This window comes from Dipteris shenzhenensis, chromosome 14, assembly GCF_047967505.1.
Source record: "Dipteris shenzhenensis isolate YYH24624 ecotype China chromosome 14, Dip_SZ_1.0, whole genome shotgun sequence".
In the NCBI taxonomy this organism is placed as follows: Eukaryota; Viridiplantae; Streptophyta; class Polypodiopsida; order Gleicheniales; family Dipteridaceae; genus Dipteris; species Dipteris shenzhenensis.
This window is the reverse complement of record NC_141609.1, coordinates 9,326,605-9,346,031: the sequence shown is the minus strand read 5'-3', so window position 1 is coordinate 9,346,031 and position 19,427 is coordinate 9,326,605. Positions and strand designations below refer to the sequence as shown.

The 19,427-nt window shown below is 42.8% G+C and overlaps 1 protein-coding gene across 1 annotated transcript in view; it reads right to left on the bottom strand.

Annotated features, from left to right (window-relative positions):
• LOC147894165 (Tetratricopeptide repeat (TPR)-like superfamily protein) overlaps positions 1 to 19,427 on the bottom strand; it is a 128,948-nt gene that overhangs the window by 27,682 nt on the left and 81,839 nt on the right. The window contains exons 19-23 of the mRNA XM_087384464.1: positions 15,495 to 15,560; positions 10,704 to 10,925; positions 10,576 to 10,627; positions 9,451 to 9,821; positions 9,257 to 9,351 (exon numbers count right to left, since the gene is read on the bottom strand). Of these exons, the coding sequence (XP_087240590.1) occupies positions 9,257 to 9,351; positions 9,451 to 9,821; positions 10,576 to 10,627; positions 10,704 to 10,925; positions 15,495 to 15,560 (806 nt within the window). The remainder of the gene's footprint in view (positions 1 to 9,256; positions 9,352 to 9,450; positions 9,822 to 10,575; positions 10,628 to 10,703; positions 10,926 to 15,494; positions 15,561 to 19,427) is intronic.

Sequence of the window (19,427 nt, the reverse complement as noted above, 5' to 3'; positions counted from 1 at the left end):
ACTTGGAATGGTGCATCTTCTAGCGGAAATACCCCAGAGATAAATACAGGAATTGGGATTACATGGGCTGCAGTAACAGCCAGCAGAACACTCTTCCCTGAAGAAGAGGTTGCTGCTTTGCTGTCTACTTCTCAGGCGGCTACTTCTTCTCAGGGGCGAGGCCTCGACCCTGAGATAGAAATGCAAGGCTGAGCTCATAAATTTTGCTGATGTACATAGTTGTTACATTACTATAAATACCTGTATATATGACTGCTCACATCAAATGTTTTACACTCAATGTCCATGGCATATGTGACAGTAGGAAATGGAAATCTGTGTGGATATACATCAACAGATTTCAGCCTGACATAGTGGCAATACAAGAACACAACCAACATATTTATGCAGGCAAGACAGGACACTACTGTGGATATGATATTTTCTATGCTGGAGAGCACTCTTTCTCAGGGGTTGTCCTTCTGATCAAACATGAGCTTCAACCAGTCATTGCTTTAAATGACAACAAAGGCAGATGGCTTGTTCTTCAATGCATTATTAGAGGAGAGGTGTTTGAATTTGCTTCAGTTTATGCACCTCAGTCCTCTAGAGAAAGAACTGCAATTTGGGATGCCATGCAACAATATCCATGGAGATATCATGCCTACATATGTGGGGATTTCAATAATGCTCCACAACAAGGAGACAACACCTCCAAGCATGACCATATGTTATCTCCTGAAAGGCATGCATGGTCTCAACTACTTTTGCATCTGGATCTGGTTGACCTTTGGAAGGAATTGCAACCTTTGTCACCGGGCTACACTTTTCAACATAATGCTCTTTTCGCTTATCAGGCACGTCTGGATCGATGGTATAGTGTCGCTCCCCAACAAAATGGGGATTTTACATGCAAAATGTGGATTGACTATGCCTTTGTGCATTCAAACCATGCCCCACTATGGTTGCAGTCATCTTTTCATAATATGCCAGATGATAGATTGCCACAAAGGAGACATCTAATCATCAACAATAGTTATTTGCAACATGCTGATTTCAAGGCAATGGTTACCGAAGCAGCTCATTGTCTTTCCTCTAGCAGCCATATTCATGTTGATGGTGCCTGGGATTCTTTTATTTCTAAAATGCAAGTTGTGATTAGAGCCTATGGCAAGTCTTACATGAAGACTCTGAGGGAAACCATTGCTCAGGCCAAATCCACTTGCCAAGACCTCACTGAACTCAGCCATCATCGTTCGTTGTCCATGCATGAGCAAACAACACTATGCCAGGCCAGACATTGTCTTAAACTAAATGATCACAGGAAACTGGAAAAATGGGAGACTAGAGCAAGACAAAGAGCCTTTACAGATAAAGGCTACTCTTCCAAAGAATTTTTCAAAAGTTTACATCAGAAGAGAATCAAAACAGAAATTTGCAGAGTACTTATGCCTGATCATGGACTACTTCACGGTCACAGCTTGCTTCTGTTTGTGTGCATCATTTCTCTCAGCAATTTGGCTCTGCAGCTCCTCCCTCGCAATAGATTTTGCTTGCACGAAATTTACTGTTGCAACATGTTTCTCCTATCATTTCCCCTACTCAAGCTTTGGAATTGGAGGAACCCTTTACCGAGAGGGAACTGTCAGATGCGATCAAATCATGTGGCAGATGGAAATCCCTAGGATGGGATGGTTTAACAGTCGAGTTTTTTCTAGAATATTGGCCCATTTTGAAGCATTCATTGCTATATATGGTGAATGTGGCGTGGCAAAATCAAAAAATGCTGGACACATGGAAGAGAGGTCTTGTTAAACTCCTTCCCAAAAAACAAATTTGTGAGTCTTTCGCAGACTGGAGACCTATCACTCTTATGCCCGTAATTTACAAAGTCACTACCAAAATGATTGTTGATCGGCTAAAGGGGTTTCTACATGATGGGTTGCATCCTGCTCAATATGGCTTTGTCCCGCGTAGGCATATCACAGACAACATTGCTAATGCCTACATTGGAATTGAATATGCCAAACACACACAGCAGGATGTTTTGTTATTGCAAGTTGATATTGCCAAAGCTTTTGATACTGTTCAGTGGGATTTTATTTCATCGACTATGCAAGCATTGGGTTTTGGCACAAAAATGCAGCAACTCATCACTTGGCTATATCAAGATAGTGAAGCTGCCTGCACACTTTCAGGAGATATTTCTCCATCCTGGACTCTTGCTTGTTCTGTCAGGCAAGGATGTCCCCTGAGTGCTTTACTTTTTGCCATAGCTACTCATCAACTGCTTCAATATCTAGATTACCTCTTGGACACTAACCAGTTGCACGGTTTGCAGATTCCTGGCAGTCATAGCATGATTGCTCAGGCCTATGCTGATGACTCATTCTTTACTCCCAAAAATACTCGGGCTGATCTGTCCATGATTATGCATGCTCTTTCCACATATGGATTGGCTGCTGGCCTTCGGGTAAATTTTCAGAAATCAAAATTGCTGCCGTTACATGCACAGGAATGGCACAACCTTCTGCGGCCTGGGGAAATTGTCCCCGCTTCTCAATTCATTCGACATCTTGGTTATCCTCTAGGCTGGGGACTCACCCGTTCACAACAAACTGATTGGGTGCTAGTAAAGTTAGGGCAAAACTTGAATATTGGAAGCTTGCAACTTGGCCATTACATGTTCGTTTGCGAATTACACAATCCATTTTGATAGCATACATACAATTTTATCTGCCTCTCACTATGTTCACTAAGGCAGATCTGGTCTCATTTATGTCAGCTATCATGGAAATTTTCTGGCGTTCAAAACATGGCAAGAAAAGTCTCACATTACTCTCTATGCATCGTCTCTGTTCTCCAAAGATGCACGAGGGTCTGAACATTCTCAATATTCAAATGCATTTACTTGCTCACAGAGGGAAAATGATGATACAGTTTATGCAAGGAGATCAGCCTTGGGCTTTCATGATCCGCTCTCTCTTATTACATCTTCATACATCTGCCTTTGGGAATTGACAGCCTACTCAGTGGGATTTTTTATTTGGCTCTATCCAAGGCAAGATCTGAGGATGCCCTTTTGTCTCTCGTCTGCTTCTTGATTGGAAACACATTCTCTCCCACTTGGAATGGCATGGCAGGGACTCTCTCTCGGGCAACTCTTTGAGGGCAGAGAATATCTTTTGGTCTAAAGTATTCCACTCTCCTTTGGCCATACAAGAACCCCGACGTTCTTATTTTCTCTCCTTCAAAGGCATTTCATCTGTGGCGGATGTACTTCAAGAGGATGGCACAATTTTATCTTTTTCTATGGCTGCTCGCAAATATGGCTTAGGAGCTCACTATCGTCCTTTATGGCATAAAATTTCAGCAATGCTCCAACCGTACTTGCCGGTACCTCATTTGGAACTTCAGAATCGGCTTGAGGATTGGATTTTACGCTCTCCTTCCTTATACACCCGTCCTTTGAAGCTCTCACATATCACAGTGTCATCACTGTATAAAGTCTTATTACCTCCACCTTGGATTTCCCATAGAGCAAATACTGTTTGGCATATGGATCGTCCAATGAAGTGGTGGAGAAAAAGGCTGCATCTCCTTTGGCATTACAAAGTCCCTCTTCGACAACAGCTTTTCCTATGGCGAGTTCTCCTTGGTATTTTTCCATCCGGACAGTTACTCGCACACAGACATATTGCTTCAGCTGTTTGTCACAGATGCCAGCACTCTACTGAATCAGTGCTTCACATTTTTTGGTCCTGTCCAAATACTTCTGATCTCATTGCTCTCATCAAACAGAGGCTTCGACATCGATTTCTTATTGTTACTTTTAGCAGATTTTTCTGGTTGTTTGGTTTTCATCCACAGAGACAGGGTTTTGATTTATTTTTTGTATGGGTGCGCTATTGGACCCTATGGACTTTATGGATGGACAGAAATCATAGAGTCTTTGGTGATCCAATATTTTCTTCCTTTCATTTTTCCAAACGCTCTCTGCAACAATCATTCTACGATTGTCTTCAGACTCGTTTGATTGATCAAGATGTGTATACAGCTTATACTGAGATCTTTAGTTGAGTAGTAGCTACTTCGTTCTTGAAGTAACTATGAATGTAATTATTTTACACTAATAAAAGATTTCTTCCCACAAAAAAAAGTGTGTGTGTGTTCGTCTATGCATTTTGTGGGATATGACGCAGCCTGTGCCATCTACTCTGGATCTTGATTTGGGTTCTGCTCATCCGATGCGCATCAAGCTCCATTTTGCATCTTTTCCCACTGCATGTTATGGGTGCAGACAGGTTGGTCATTTTGCTCGTGCTTGCCTTTCCACTTCCAGGCCCATACCTCCTACTCCTTCTTCAGCTGTCAAGGTTACTCTCCCTTCTCCTCCGGTTTCTGCTATGGCTTCTTTGGCGAAGCCCTCTACTGCTCCGAAGCACTACTGGAGGAAGGTTGATAAATCACAGGCAGATCTTCCTTTAGCTGAAGATGCTCAGGACTGCACCCTTGTTGAGCACCATCAGTCTCCTTCTACTTAGGATATGGATGTGCCCCTTGCAGAGAGATATTTACAGGATGACATGCATACTCTCTCTCAGGATACTGCCCCTGCTATTACTCAGATTGATCCTCCGAATGAAGATCCAATGCTCAATCCTGCTTCATCAGATGCAGCTTGTTCATCGGAAGATACAGATGTTGATTTAGCTTCTCCGCCTTTGATGCCTGTGCCAGAGTCTTCTTCTGTTAGGGATGCAGAAGTACCTTTTCTACCGGAATCTTTTCATCCCATGTTACAACAGGTTTTTGACCCTCTGATTCAAAAATTTTGAGTACCAGCCTATATCAAGAAGAATCACAAGGGCAAAAAACAACTGGTTTTTATTGATGGTGTGGTTTCATCACTGCATCAATTTTTACAGCAGAACAATTTGAAGCTGGAGGATGCTGTGTTTGACTCTCCTCCAGCTTGATATGTAACTTTTTACTTGGCTACCTCATGACTTTTGCTCTGAGGTTTTACTTGTAAAAACTTTTTGCTTGTACTTATTGGTGGGTTTTTACCTCTTTTGAGGTTTCCCACACAGAAATATAAAGATTTCACTTTTTAAAAAAAAGTGTGTGCGCGTGTTGTAAAGGCACATCTAGTGCTATGATGTGTCTAGTGTGTGACCTAAGTGATGATGTAAGCCAAAGGCCCCCACATGGGAGGTTCCTTTTATTTAGGCCAGTCCCACTGATGTAGGGACTGATTGCCACTGATGTAGGGAAGGTGCCTTTGATCTAGACCACCTTCTCCCCATTTCTATAAGAGAGAGTCACCTCTCTCACAATCAATACGAAACAACATTTTTTGTTACATCTTGTCCTTCTCACTCCTCTTCCAAGATGCATCTATTCTATCCCACATGTTTCTACATTTGGTATCAAAGCCTTAGGTTCTAGATCTAGCCTAGCCTAGCATTAGATGCTCTCTCTAGCATGAACTACTAGGTTTTTCAAAGATTCGTCATCATCTCCATTTTCCTCTTTCCTTCCAAAATTTTGTGAGACCTACAACCAACCATTCCCAGAGTCCTTTAAAACTAAGCATCCTTGAATATGGGCGACCTCCTGGCTGCAAGCAATTAGAAATATATTCCTGCATACGCCCGTGCTGATAGCTTCTGCGGCGCTCGGCAAACTTTCACACAATTCTGCCCAATGCCTCGACTATTCGATAATTCCTCTGAGCACAAGTTGGGTGACACTACAAGCAAGCTGTTAATGAAGTTTGAGCTTGTTTGGTCAAGCATTTGAGGAGAAACAAACAAAAAACCAGTCGATTTTGCTAAGCTTCTCTATGGCGACCTGGTGCAACATTGCGCTCTTCCTAAGTTGAGGACCTTCTCTAGTATAAGGCCTTTATTTCTGCATTAAAACCCCCTTGAATAGAGCTACAAGCTGTGCAAATTGTGGCCTCTAACTTCCATGTTTACTGTTTGAAGAATTTTGGCAGTTTTGGTTGAAGAATCCATTGACTTTGAGCAAGTGGAGGAAGTTCAAGACTTTTATTCATCTGTAAGTATTTGATTAGTTTGAATTGATAGTTGAGGGAATATGGCCAATTCTTGTTGTTATTGAATGAAACTCTAACTACTTCAAGAAGAAGAAAACAGTTTTTGAGAGGCTTCATGCTTGGAAATAAGTACAAATTGTTTTCTCTTATAGGGCCTCAGGTATTCTATGAGAGACTTGACTCCTCTCGAGCCATTTCGATCCGACGTCTTCAGGCTGAGTCTTGTTCGTTGGATGTGATACCACACCTTCCTTTTGCAGCTGTACATGCCTCTGTGGATACATCTTGGGAGATTCTAGCGAGCATAGCATCCTGGCATATCTAGAGAGCCACATGCACAATGGCATTGGAGGGAACTCAGGTTCATCCCTCGCACACATTGGCTAGTATCTAGACAGACACCATACATACTTTAATGGCCGTATGGATGAGTATCCAAGGAGACTCCCGCGCAGCCTCAGCTAGGAGGGCTTCTTTTTTCAGAAATGGAAGGATTCTCCTTTCTTCACTGGGAGTTCACTCGATGAGGATCTCTCTTGGGCAGTTCCGGGTCTCTTCACACAGACTTCGCATCGAGAGCGACAGAGCAGAGCGACTACCCAGGGAGCGGCGCATATGCACACTATGTGACATACAAGAGGTTGAGATAGAGGAGCATTTCATCTTCAAGTGTCCTGTGTACTATGAGATCCGAGGACGTTTCCATTGCCTCTTCAGAGATAGTTATGGGATTTTAGCCCATTTCCTCTCCTACCCAGACCAGTGGTGTTTGGCAGGTTTCATTCATGAGGCACTTAGACACCACGAGAGGATACTCCAAGCACGGAGACAGAAGCAGACTTCTTCCTCGGTTGATCCCTCTCAGAGCTCTATCACGGAGTTCTTTCAGCTAGATCACATGGACCCCAACGAGACGAGGCCTCGACATGACCGTGACCCGGAGCCCGTGACCCGACAACTCAGACAGAGGGTCGACACACAGATCACACTTAGAGACATCCCCTCCTTGTTTAGAGTTAGAGCCCAACCGACGGGGGTCACAGTAGCCCTAGTTAGACGCAGAGCTATGACCAGGAGACGTGCCAGGACTGCACCTCTGAGTGGCCGACAGCACTCTATTGCCCACTTCATGCCTCCACTGCCTCATCCATCCTGATATCTTGCTGTTGCTGGGGATGATGATGATATTGATGATGATGCTGAGATTGATATATAGTCGATTATCGACATGACTATGTTGTACTTAGGACTTAGTACTGCCATTCTGCATTTTTTGCATTTTTGCATTTTGCATTGGTATGGACGCTCGTTTAGTAGCTCCACTACCACAGCTCGTTGTATCAGGATTTTCACAGCCTCATAGACCCATCGATCTTCCGAAGACTTTAATAAACTTTCTTTCTTTCTTTCTTTCTAAGACTCCTACAGGGTTGAGGTGGCACTTTCAGCCTCAGTCTTGGTTGTTTTTCACCTCACTTTAAGAAAGTTTATATATCCTCATGATTTCATGATGTATTCCGCTTAGAGCTTGCTCTCACGGGTTTTTTCTCTTACTTAATAGAAGTCTATTTTTTGAAAAAAAAAAAAAGTACAAATGTGTGTTGAGGTTGATGCATTGATAGGAGACTTCAGTTCTAAAAGCATTGAGGCATAACATGGTAGATGAGCAAGTATTGTATGCATATGGTGAGACAAACTCTATTGAATTCTTCTGTACAATCATGAAGTCTATGATCACTCATAGTGGTGAACAAATGGATGCAAATATTGATGACTATGTTTCAAAGTATGTTTCCTTTTGGAGATATTTTGTACTTCTCAAGTACAACATTCTTGATGACGAGGTATTCTTGGTGCTATCAAAGAAAAGGGAGATCTACTCTCTCCACATTTGAATTTCGAAGGCTTCCTCAAAGTTTTCAAGATGAAGAATAATACTCATATTTCTTGTGAGTTTTTTCAACAAGAGGCATCACTTTTGGACACTGGAAATCTTGAAGATGATCAAGCATTTACAAAGAATGCCAAGGCAAATCTGATTGATAAAACTCCATCAACAAATGAAGCATCCAACTTTGTAGTAGAAGACAAGGACTTTGCCTTTTAAGCAACTTGTCTTTGAATTTTTGTTTATCATCACTTGGTCAAATTTTGAGGTTCTCTGCCTGGAGTAGTACTCCAAAAAGAATGTCATATGTTTTGTCTTTTGTAAATCACCTCTGGTCATCATATGATGTAGGCCATGTGATATGTGTTTGGTCTATCCCAGTTCTGTAAACCTTGATCCTTGGGCACCTTTGCGAGCATGAGATCCTAGACATAGATTTATCCTTCACCACCATGAGATGGCACAAGAAACTATGAGACTAGATGTATCCTTGACATTGCAAGAGGCAAACCCTTGAGGGGGGGTATGTTGAGATAACTATGGTCAAGGGCTTGCTCTATGGTGCATGTGTACATCTAGGGGAGTCACATGTGTGTGTGTGTGTGTGTGTGTGTGTGTGTGTTGTAGAGGCACATCTAGTGCTATGATGTGTCTAGTATGTGACCTAAGTGATGATATAAGCCAAAGGCCCCCACATGGGAGGTTCCTTTGATTTAGGCCAATCCCACTGATGTAAGGGCTGATTGCCACTGATGTAGGGAAGGTGCCTTTGATCTAGGCCACCTTCTCCCCATTTCTATAAGAGAGAGTCACCTCTCTCACAATCAATATAGAACCACATTTTTTGATACATCTTGTGCTCTCACTCCTCTTCCAAGATGCATCTATTCTATCCCACGTGTTTCAACACTCATATCTAATGGTTTTCTATTGATTGATGGCCCTTATTTGGCTTCTTTGTTCCATCGCTGGCATCATTACCAGGAAACCTGGTAGCAAGGCTATCCTCTGTTTATCAAACTGTCACTGGAAACACTGGTTAGGTAGAAAGAAACCCCAATGATTATGAGCAGTAATGGTAGCACAGTGATGTTCTGACGCCATTTAAATTCTCCTTTTGATTGGCATATAGCAGCAATGTCATCCCGGGACAGATCGGAATGTGACCCACGTAACTCCACGAAGCAGTAACCAATAGGACGCTGGCTAGGTAAAAATCTTTCATGAAAATCAATCACTCTCAAACAGCATGATAATTTAAGATAGTAGATGTGTGCACAATCTTTCAAGACACTCACAGATGGAAATTTCCAGTCAGAAAGTACCTGAAGAACACATTTTGAGGATACATGTGTACTGCTTTTTGAAGCAGGTGGATTGCATTGCTGTAATCCACTCTTCCATGCATTTCTTGACATAGCTGATAAAAACATTACAAATAGAATGGTTAAAAGAACTGTGCAGAGCATCGAAAATAATGCTATTCCTAAATTGATTCAAAATGGTATCAGGGTCGCACCTGCATGCTTGCAGTAAGTAAAGAAATGAATTGTGCAGCCTTCTCATGCATAAAAAGCACATCATGTTTTGAAACCAGTTGCAAGAGAACATCACTTCTCACAGCAGTACTCGCAATTGCAAAAGCTGTTAATGCAAGGCTGGTTTGAGAGTAAAAATCCATCGATACAAAATCTATTTCACCCAATGCAGATGCCGGCCCTGAAAGTGAATACATGAATTTCCAGAGCAGTATTATAGATGCAGAAACTCCATTTGGATCCTTCGATTTCTTCACTGACACCTTTGCAATAGAGAGAGCCAATTTACGCCTACCCAATTGCCACAGTGCAACTGCATAACCCCGAAGTGCACTGCCATCTTCTAGGTTACCTGTAAGGAAATCCATGAGAAATTCTGAAAACTCATAACATCCATACCACTTCTTTTAATAAACAAGGCTGAAATATTTCATGTCAGTTTGATCAAACAGATTGCCCCCTGGATGCCACTGTAAAGACATTCTACTCCGATTGATGCAAGTTAATCAATGTAATGGCACTGTAGGGCCTTAGCGTTAGTTAAGACAGATTGCGATAGGCCCTCCAAATCCTGAAAAGCCTTCTGAATAAGCGTTGCTTGACCAGCATACCATAATCCTATTTTCTTCTCTAATCCCTATCCATAAAAGTGCTTATATTGGCAGATAGAATGATACGAGAGTTATGATACAACTATTGTCGATTCACAAGGTAGATGTCACCGTTCCAGCCAAATTCCATCCCCTGGTTGGTATGCCAGAACTTCAAAGGCAAGTTTGCAGACAGACAAGAATTTCAACTCTGCTTCCCTTTTTTTTTTCAACCAGCTACAAACTAGCATATCTTATTTTGACTATCATCTTTAGCATTGACAGTGAAGTAATCTTCCACTTTGATGGACCATTCCTGTAACTCGTTGGGATTTCCGTCCCCCTCTACAATGGTCATAATAATCTTATCCGTATATATATCTACATGTTTCCAAAAACATGCCCAGACCCATACTCTGAAAACACAACAAATAAGTGCAATTTCCTTCTCATTAAACACATCTCAGAACAAGGTTAGCCATTTCCCTCGTTCGGAAAGAGGGGGGGGGATCATGCCTGATTTTGCAAGTGTTTCATACTCTTCTACTGCAGACTCTGCATCTCCAACCTGTCATCAATAAGTCCATATTTAGAAGCAGAAACCTAGGGTCCCCATCCAAGATGCTAGCTTGCTAAATGCTAACCTTACAAAGGGCACGGGCCAGGTTGATGCTGATTGCAAGTCTTTGATCATGGACCACGCTTGAGTTGAACTGTGGAGAATGATCTATGGCAGCACGTGCCAAGTTGAATGCTTTAGTTGCAGCCAGATGGTTTCCTTGGAGTTCACAAACAAGACCTTTGAAATTGTGTACTTCAGGCCAATCTGGTGCCTGAAGGACCAATTGGTCGACTGCAACATGAACCTGTGCTACAGTTAAACATGGATTCGTCAATTTTACGAGCAAAAACCTATGAGCAGGTTTATCCGAGCATGTTTTTAAAGAGATTTAAAAAATGGTATTTCTTTAGAAAACATGGTTTTCACACTTTTATTTTCACTAGAACTAGATCCATTTATCATAAAAATATACAGACTAGTCACTGATTCATTTTTACACAACATAAATTTTCTAATTTAAAGACATTAATATTTAATACTATATATGCAAGATTTTCCAAAATATAACCCCATAGATGTGCTCAAATAGGGTGTTCCAATCAATTTGAGTGGTTGAATGACTATATTTGGACATTGGATGTGAAAGTTATGTCACTTTTAAAAGTGCTGTCTAAGGTAGTTTCGCTGGCGAAACTACCTTAGAAGACCTACTTCAAAGGGGTTTCGCTCGCGAAACTACCTGGATGTCTTGCTTCAATGAGTTTTCTTTGAAGAAACCCTTTCATGAAGATAGGTTGAGACATGTTTTTCAATGTCACCCCCTATCAAGTAAGAGTTGTAAGAAGGATCATAAGGGAATTTTCGTAGAGAAGTCTAGTCTACATGTGGGTTTCTTCAAAAGCCATCCCATTATGTTCTCACCATTCCTAAAGATTCACGTAAATATTTGTGTATAAAATAGGCATTGCTATAATACTTTGCATATTTCTAAGTGAAACTATGTTTTCTTCTTATCCATTTTTACCATATTTTTGCATAGCAAATTGCAGATTTTAAGCTTGATTTGCAACAAACATTTGCTATGTTTGATCTAGGTCTTTTGCAATACTATATGGGCATCCAATTTGCTAGCAATGAGGGGGGGCTTTTGATGTCACAATCCAAGTATATTGGACAGCTTTTGCAGCGTTTTTAGTTTGAGGATTGCAAGCCAGTGTCCACACCATTAGAGCATGGTTTTCACTTCTATTCTGAGAATGGCATCGGTGCATGTTATGTCACTCTCTATCAGCAGGCGGTTGGTTGTTTAATTTACTTATGCCATACGAGACCCGATCTTCAATATGATGTCTCGCAGTTAAGCAAATATATGCACAGTCCCTCTACGCACCATTGGCATGCCGTGAAGCCTGTTTTCAGGTATCTCAAAGGCACTCAGCATCATTTAGGCCTTCTTTATCAATACTAATTCTTCACTTGTTATACATGGATTCACTGATAGTGATTGAGCTGGCTGTTCAGACACCCGTGTGTCACATAGTGGCAAATGTTTCATGCTTGGTACTTCATGCATTTCTTGGTTCAGCAAGAAGTAGAGTATAGTTGCTACTTCTAGTTGTGAAGCTGAGTACATTGAAACCAGCCTCAACAACATAATGGCACATACCAGGGCCCATAGGACATCAATACGACCGGGAGAAGATGGGCTACAAAAACCCTAGATCCTGCGGAGATAAACTAATTCTGCTCAGGCACAGCTCCAAAAGCAGCTTAGAAGCGAACACCCACACTTGGAAAGTTACCAAAATCAGCTGGCATAGCCCGAAAGCCTCCAGAAATCAAATCACAATCTTCCTGCACAGCTTGGACAGCCTAGAAACAGAATTGCAATTTCCCCAGAACAGCCTGACAGCTTGGAAACTCCTACAAACAGAGCGTGGTTCCTGTAGCAGCCTGGAAATACCTGGAAACAACAGCATAAACAAATCGCAATCCCTGACAGGTGCCCTAGCAGAAAACGCAATCTACAACAGGATCTTGGATTGGATGCGATTTCTCCTGGCAGGCCTTGGATCACCTGAAATTCGCCCCTGGCTAATAACAAATTTCCCTAGCAGACCCTTAATCACCTGAAACTCGCCCCCGGCTAAAAACGAATTTCCCTGGTAGGCCCTGGATCACTTGAAACTGACCCCTGGGTAAAACTGAATTTCCCTGGTAGGCCTTGGATCACTTGAAACTGGCCCCTCGGTAAAAACGAATTTCCCTAGCAAGCCTTGGATCCCCTGAAACTGGCCCCTGGGTATAAACGAATTTCCCTGGCAGGCCCTAGATCACCTGAAACTGGCTCCTAGGTAAAAACGAATTTCCCTGGCAATACATATCTTGATTGTGTTTTTCTACTACTCTTTGTTTGTTAGATTATTAGGAGTGTTGCACGCCTCTACTTTCCCTATGGATGTTTTCTCTATTATGTTGTAATTTCATTTGGTCTCATAGGCCTCTTTGGCCTTTCATAGACAATGTATGCAAGTCACCCTCAGATCTAGCCTATCGGCCCTACACAGTAGTAGATCACATGCTTCTTCACAGGCAAGGAAACAATCGTGGAACGCCAAGATCGAAACCTTGATTTTCAGGCACTCCAAGTTAGTAGAAGATTGGATACAGACCCATCACCTCAATGGTACCATCATTGCAGCATTGACAACAACAAGCCTCACTACCACCCTTGATTATACCCTAATAGAGAGGAGCTGAGGACAGCAACAAGAGATCTCTGACACACCTCATGATCGATACCTGACTCATGATACATGTAAGGACAGGGAAAGAACTACTCCCGACACACGTAGTCTTTCTTGTAGTTCCTAGGGTCACCAAGAATGATCTTCAAGACGTTGGTTCAAGGGGACACGTGTGCCTTATATAGGAACCTTATCCACATCAGTGAGGTGGCCTTCACATGATTATTGTCCACCAATACTACCAGGTTTAGCATTAGTAGAGCAAGCATTCCATGACTACACACTCAACATTAGGATGCATTGACTGGTAGGCTTGAGTCACAGGCTAAGAGTGATGTTACATGGGAACGTGGTCCTTGAGTGATCTTAAGGATAAGAAATGAAGAGGATTACCAAAAAGCGAGCCATACAAAACAATAAAAGATTCATAAATCCCCTATTTGAGAGGTAAAAATTTATAATTTATTCAAAAGTCCATATGTTTCCTTAATGCTAAATGTTAAATATGCATATAACTTTAAAGCCACTAACACTAATTTCACATCACCCATAAGAGAGTTGGTATGTTTCATTGCCAAGTCATCGTTAGTATCAAAGAAAAACCCTACTGCAGTAAGTTATCCCTTTCCACCATAGTAATTAAGATCATCAATGCAACCTTCCACACAAGTGGGGTGTTTCCAAGGACTCCTTGAATGGATTAGTCTAGATTCCATGCATATGTAAGTGCTTAGCTTTTTTAACTCTATTTACTCTTAAAACCAAACCCATGTTTCTTTATTACTGTAAAGCCATCCCTTCCCAATGATTTACCCTTACATCCCACTAATCCAACCAATGCAACAAATCAACCACAAATTCATATTTTGGTGCATGAAATTTTACTAGATGGTCCAAATAAACATGATAATCATCTCAATCATGCCTTGCCATTTGATTTGATATGTAACATGACCCTGTTTGGACTTGTAAATCAAAAGATACATGGATGTGAAAATGTCATCTTTTGGGACAAAACAGGGAGCGTATTTTGAACCCAAAGACAAGTTTTTAACATCCCTTCATCTTTTGATTGTCAAATACAAATGGCATAATGTTACATATGAAATTAAATGACAAGGCATGATTTATATGAACATAATGCACCATCTAAAAAAATTGTGTGCATCAAAATATGAAATTTGTAGTTTTTGGCCAATTTATTAAACCAAATTTAGGGAGCGAGAAGACACTATCTATTTACGTTTTAACATCCTCTACCTTTAAAAGCACGCGGTGGATCACTCTTCATAAACCCATAAAGCATGTGCGAGCAAGCATGTGTTAAAAGTTGCCCATATTCTTGATTTTTACATTTTCTCATGTAATTAGTAAACCCCTGAACGTGCTTACATTTTCAATTTTGAAATTGTGACACTCCTTCATAAAGTTGCTATTTTATAAATCCCCTCATGCACATAAAGAGCATGTAAGTCTCCCAATTGACAAGATACCCCTTAGTACACTAAAGTGCTATGTAACATGTTTATGAGTGACTCTCGGCGTAATTGCCAAACCCAAATGGGGTCAAATTAAAAGAACTATGACACATAACCCCCCTTCTGAATACTTTCTATTTCAAGCAATTTTATGGGACACTAAGATTCTTTCTTTACTTGCTTGATTTTCCTACAGCTTCAACAAATTGTCGCTCGCTTTTGTGAGCTCGCTCGCTTTTTCCCGCTCGCTCTATTGAGTGCATCGCTCTTTATTCGTCAATGTGCATTCCTTCCCAACAACCTTGCATGTATGTGCGGGCTCATCTCACGTTCCCATATCGAATGCAAATCTAGCTGAAACTCATTTTTATGATTCTGCAATTTTTCAATTCAGTGTGTACATTTGCTGGATTTGGCACTGTCACTCATGCACACACGTACACAGCTCACGTATACATTGCTAGAGGAAAAAAGAGATCCAGAATGTGAGGACAACATCAAGTAAAATGTATCCAACAAAGGTACATGTGGGCATGCCATTTGATAAGTTTATGAACCATGCACTTAATCTTCCTAGACTCGAATATATTCATTGTTGAAACATCTTATAGATAATACACATTTGAATACTTGCATGCCCCCATGTACCTGTGCAGAGTGAAGTTGATGTGTATCTACTGCAATTTTGGCCAACCCTAATTGAAACTCCGCAATCTGTAAACAATCAGCTAGATGTTAAGTGCTCTCTCTCTCTCTCTCTCTCTCTCTCTCTCTCTCTCTCTCTCGGAAGAGAATGAACTACTGAAAGCACGTAACCCACTTGAAGAGGGGGAAATCCAACCATCTCTCAATGAGGAGTTAAACATGCTGAAAACAGAAATGAAAAACTCAAGGAAGAGATGGCTACCCTACAAATGGCAATACAAGGGAAGCATGAGGAGTTCTCCAAGCAGATAAATAGGGGACGAGCTGACATGAAAGAATAAAGAGAAGTAGTCAAAGCAGATCCAATAAAGAAAGAGTTCATTTCTGATGCCTTACAAGAAGAAAAGAGAAGTAAAGCACTTAATGTCCTTGTTAGAAGTCTTGTAGTTGGGAACACCGCCATGGCAGATGCTGAAGCTTTGATCACTAAGATAGGGGTCAATCTCACCTTTGAGCCAGCTTGGAGGATAGGAAAGGATGATGCACCTACGAGACCTATGATTGTGAGGTTCCGGACACGAGCAGACCAGACTACCTTCATGAGCGTGAGGGCGGCTCTGAAGGGGACTAGAACATACTTGGATGATGATCTCACGCTTTTACAACAAGAGCACACAAGAGAGGGGATGACCCGAGTGCTGGCTGCGAGGCAAGAAGGAAAATGGGCTGTACATCGAGATGGTAATTTTATCATTCGAGAAAGGGTAGAAAGAGGTGGAGGAGATACAGGTAGTGCATGACGGTGTCGGGCCTCTGAGACAAAGACACAAGGAAGATTGAATATGGCTGTAGGGAACTGTTATGGCACTGTCTGGTCCGATCTGTAATGGCTTTTCAAAGACATATACAGATAGAGACATTATTTTCTACACTGAGACACACATGAGAGCCCAGAGAGAGGGTTGCCCACAGTGACAGGTTATACAGGTTATACTTGGCAGTCAGCTCATAGGAGAGAGCTAAGGAGAGATAGTGGGGTACGAGGCTCTGGAGGAGTGGCTGTCCTCTTCAAAACACACCTGAGACCATTTGTATCTATGGTACGAAAAGAGGAGCATGCACGTCATATGTGGATACAAATCCAGCTGCCAGCTGCCAACCGGTCTTCATTGTAGTATGCTACTTCCCCCCAGACACGTCATCATATGCACATGAGGTCACTATAGAGGGACACATCCCGTTTCAGACGATACATGATGACATCATAGAGCTCTCCAGGCAGGGAGACACCCTCCTTCTAGGGGACTTCAATGCAAGGATAGCAAATAGACAATAGGGCCTACTACACATTGCATACGAGAGATCCCCACGTGGTCCCAAAGCTAGATGCAGCAGAGCTCGGGATCCTGAGACATTCTGCAAATGCCCTGAATAATGTGACAGCATACGGGCGAATTTTATTTGAGTTGGGAGCAGTCCATGATCTCATCATCTACAATGGCCTCCAAAGATGGCCATCATCTAGAGGGTTCACTTGTTTTCCACATGGCTGTGGGAAAAGCAAAGTGGACTACCTGCTGGGCCCTTTAGCTTTCACTTCGCGAGATACATGACTTCACAGTGCCCCCTCCTCCACTCAGAGCTGAGCACTCATATCTGGCCTTCTGTATCCCAGTTACCATGCCAGTCACAGAGAGAGGCCCTGCCACACCTGCTCGCACACTCAGATCCACTTTGATCGGGCTCTCAACCCAATATACGTGAATCACTTAGCCAGAGAGCTTTCTCCCCTTCTAGGAGATGATATAGACCTTGCCCACGCCTCGGGCACCCTTTCTTCAGTAGTACAGGACGCTGCCACCAAATCCTTCCCTACGACCAGATCCACACGGGCCCGAGATGTGGGAAGATGCCTCAAAACCCTTGGCTTGACTTGACAATGAGTGCAGAGAAGCGTGAGCCCACCTCGCACGAGAGTGAGCCCTGGGTCAACTAACGCCATCAGGGGCTCACGGGATTTCTGACGGCCGACACACCGTAAGAGAGGGGCCTTCCTCACACACGACATGGATGAGATCATCAGATCATTTCAAGGCAGGGACCTGACCACTGGATGGGAGCTTCTTTCAGAAGGGTAGCCACCCATTCCCATCACTGATCCAAGAGTGTGGCACACTTATGCATGCTCCTTATATGACATCCTGATGCAGGCACCACCGGACATGTCCTTTAGGCAAATGCACGGGCTGTGCTCCACCGGCTACACAAGTGGAAGGCACAGGACCATGAGGGCCTACGGACTGAGCAATTCGCACATGGGCAGGAGGTCTTAGCCCCAGTTCTTGCACAGATGTTCAACCATGTTGTATGCCATGGCTTCCCACCGGTTTGGAGCACCGGGAACTACTGCACCCTCATGATTGGCCACACACTAGCCAAGATTTATGGATCAGTACTAAAGAGGAAGATCAGCAACCATACAAAGGAATGGGGACAGCGAGTACTAGGGCAGGCAGCAAGAGGCAGCACTCTTTACTAGATCACAGCTTCACTCTGACAGTCACACGTTCCCGCATGATCAGGAGATACAGATTCTAGAGACATTGATCTAGGGGGTGATGAGCCTATATGAGTCAATCAGAGGCAGAGTTCGTGCCCCAAGTGGTCTATCGGATTAGGTCGAGAGCAAGATCGGGGTGAAGCAGGGTTGTCACCTCTCACCGACTCTCTTCGGACTTTACATCAATGAGATCACATCCTTCGCCAGCTGCCTGGGAGGCGAGGGACCATTACTGGCAGACCTCACGATACAAATACTGCTATACACTGATGACATAGTCCTTATATCATCTTCGGCGAAAGGGTTGAGAGACATCTAGAGGCCCTAAAGGTGTTTTGCAGAGAGAGAAACCTGACAGTCAACCTTGGGAAGACCAAGGTTATGGTCTTCAGACTTCAACACCTCACGGGCAGTGCTATGCCGACTCAGCTTCACTTATCGTGGCGAGCCAATGGAGATAGTACAATCCTACACGTATTTGGGAGCAGTCTTCACACGACCCCTCTTCACGATGACCTATGCAGCCCACGCACGACTCACACGGAGGCGGAGTGCTTTGGCTCGACTAGAGCGACAATGCTTCCATGCACACTTCTAGGATACAGCAACGAAGGGTTGGCTTTTCGATACGCTAGTGCGACCGACTGCCATGTATGCAGCGCCTTTCTGGGCATGCGATCTCCGAAAAGCACAGTGGATGAAATTTGAGCGGCTACAGGTGATCATGGGGTCCAGGATGATTCGGTATAAGCCCTCAGTCCCACATGTGACAGTAGGTTGATGCCATCTTTCCAATAGTGACTTTTATCCACACAGGGTTTTTTTTTTGCAAAAAAATTACTTCTATTAAGTATGAAAGAAACCGCAAAGCAAGCTCAATGCCAAAGTACATCATGTTAAAAAAACATAAGAGAAATCAAAGCTCAAAAGGAGCTAGCAAATAACCAGGGATGAGGCCGAAAATGCCAAGTCAACCTTGAGACAGAATCAGAGAAGAAAGGAGATCCCCTCCAAATTCTGAAGAAAGTGTTGCTCCTAGCACAGGCTTGCCATTTTGCGATTGAGACAGTTCAACATTGTCTTTGGGGGTGCAGACAGGCGAGGATGATCTGGTAGGGTGTTGCGAGGATATTATGTATTTTCCATACCTCACCCTTCTTCATGACTTGGGGTTCAATGGCTTGGCTTTCTCTTATGGGGCCTCAGGTCTTTATTGAGGGACATGATTCAGATGGGGCTTTTTTGGTTGACCGACACTTAGTAGCCATGTTCACTACATGTTGCTTTTACTTCTTTCGGAGCTGCACATGCTTCAGTAGACACATCATGGGAGATTTTGGCTAGTATTGCAGCTTGGCATATTTGGAGAGCCAGAT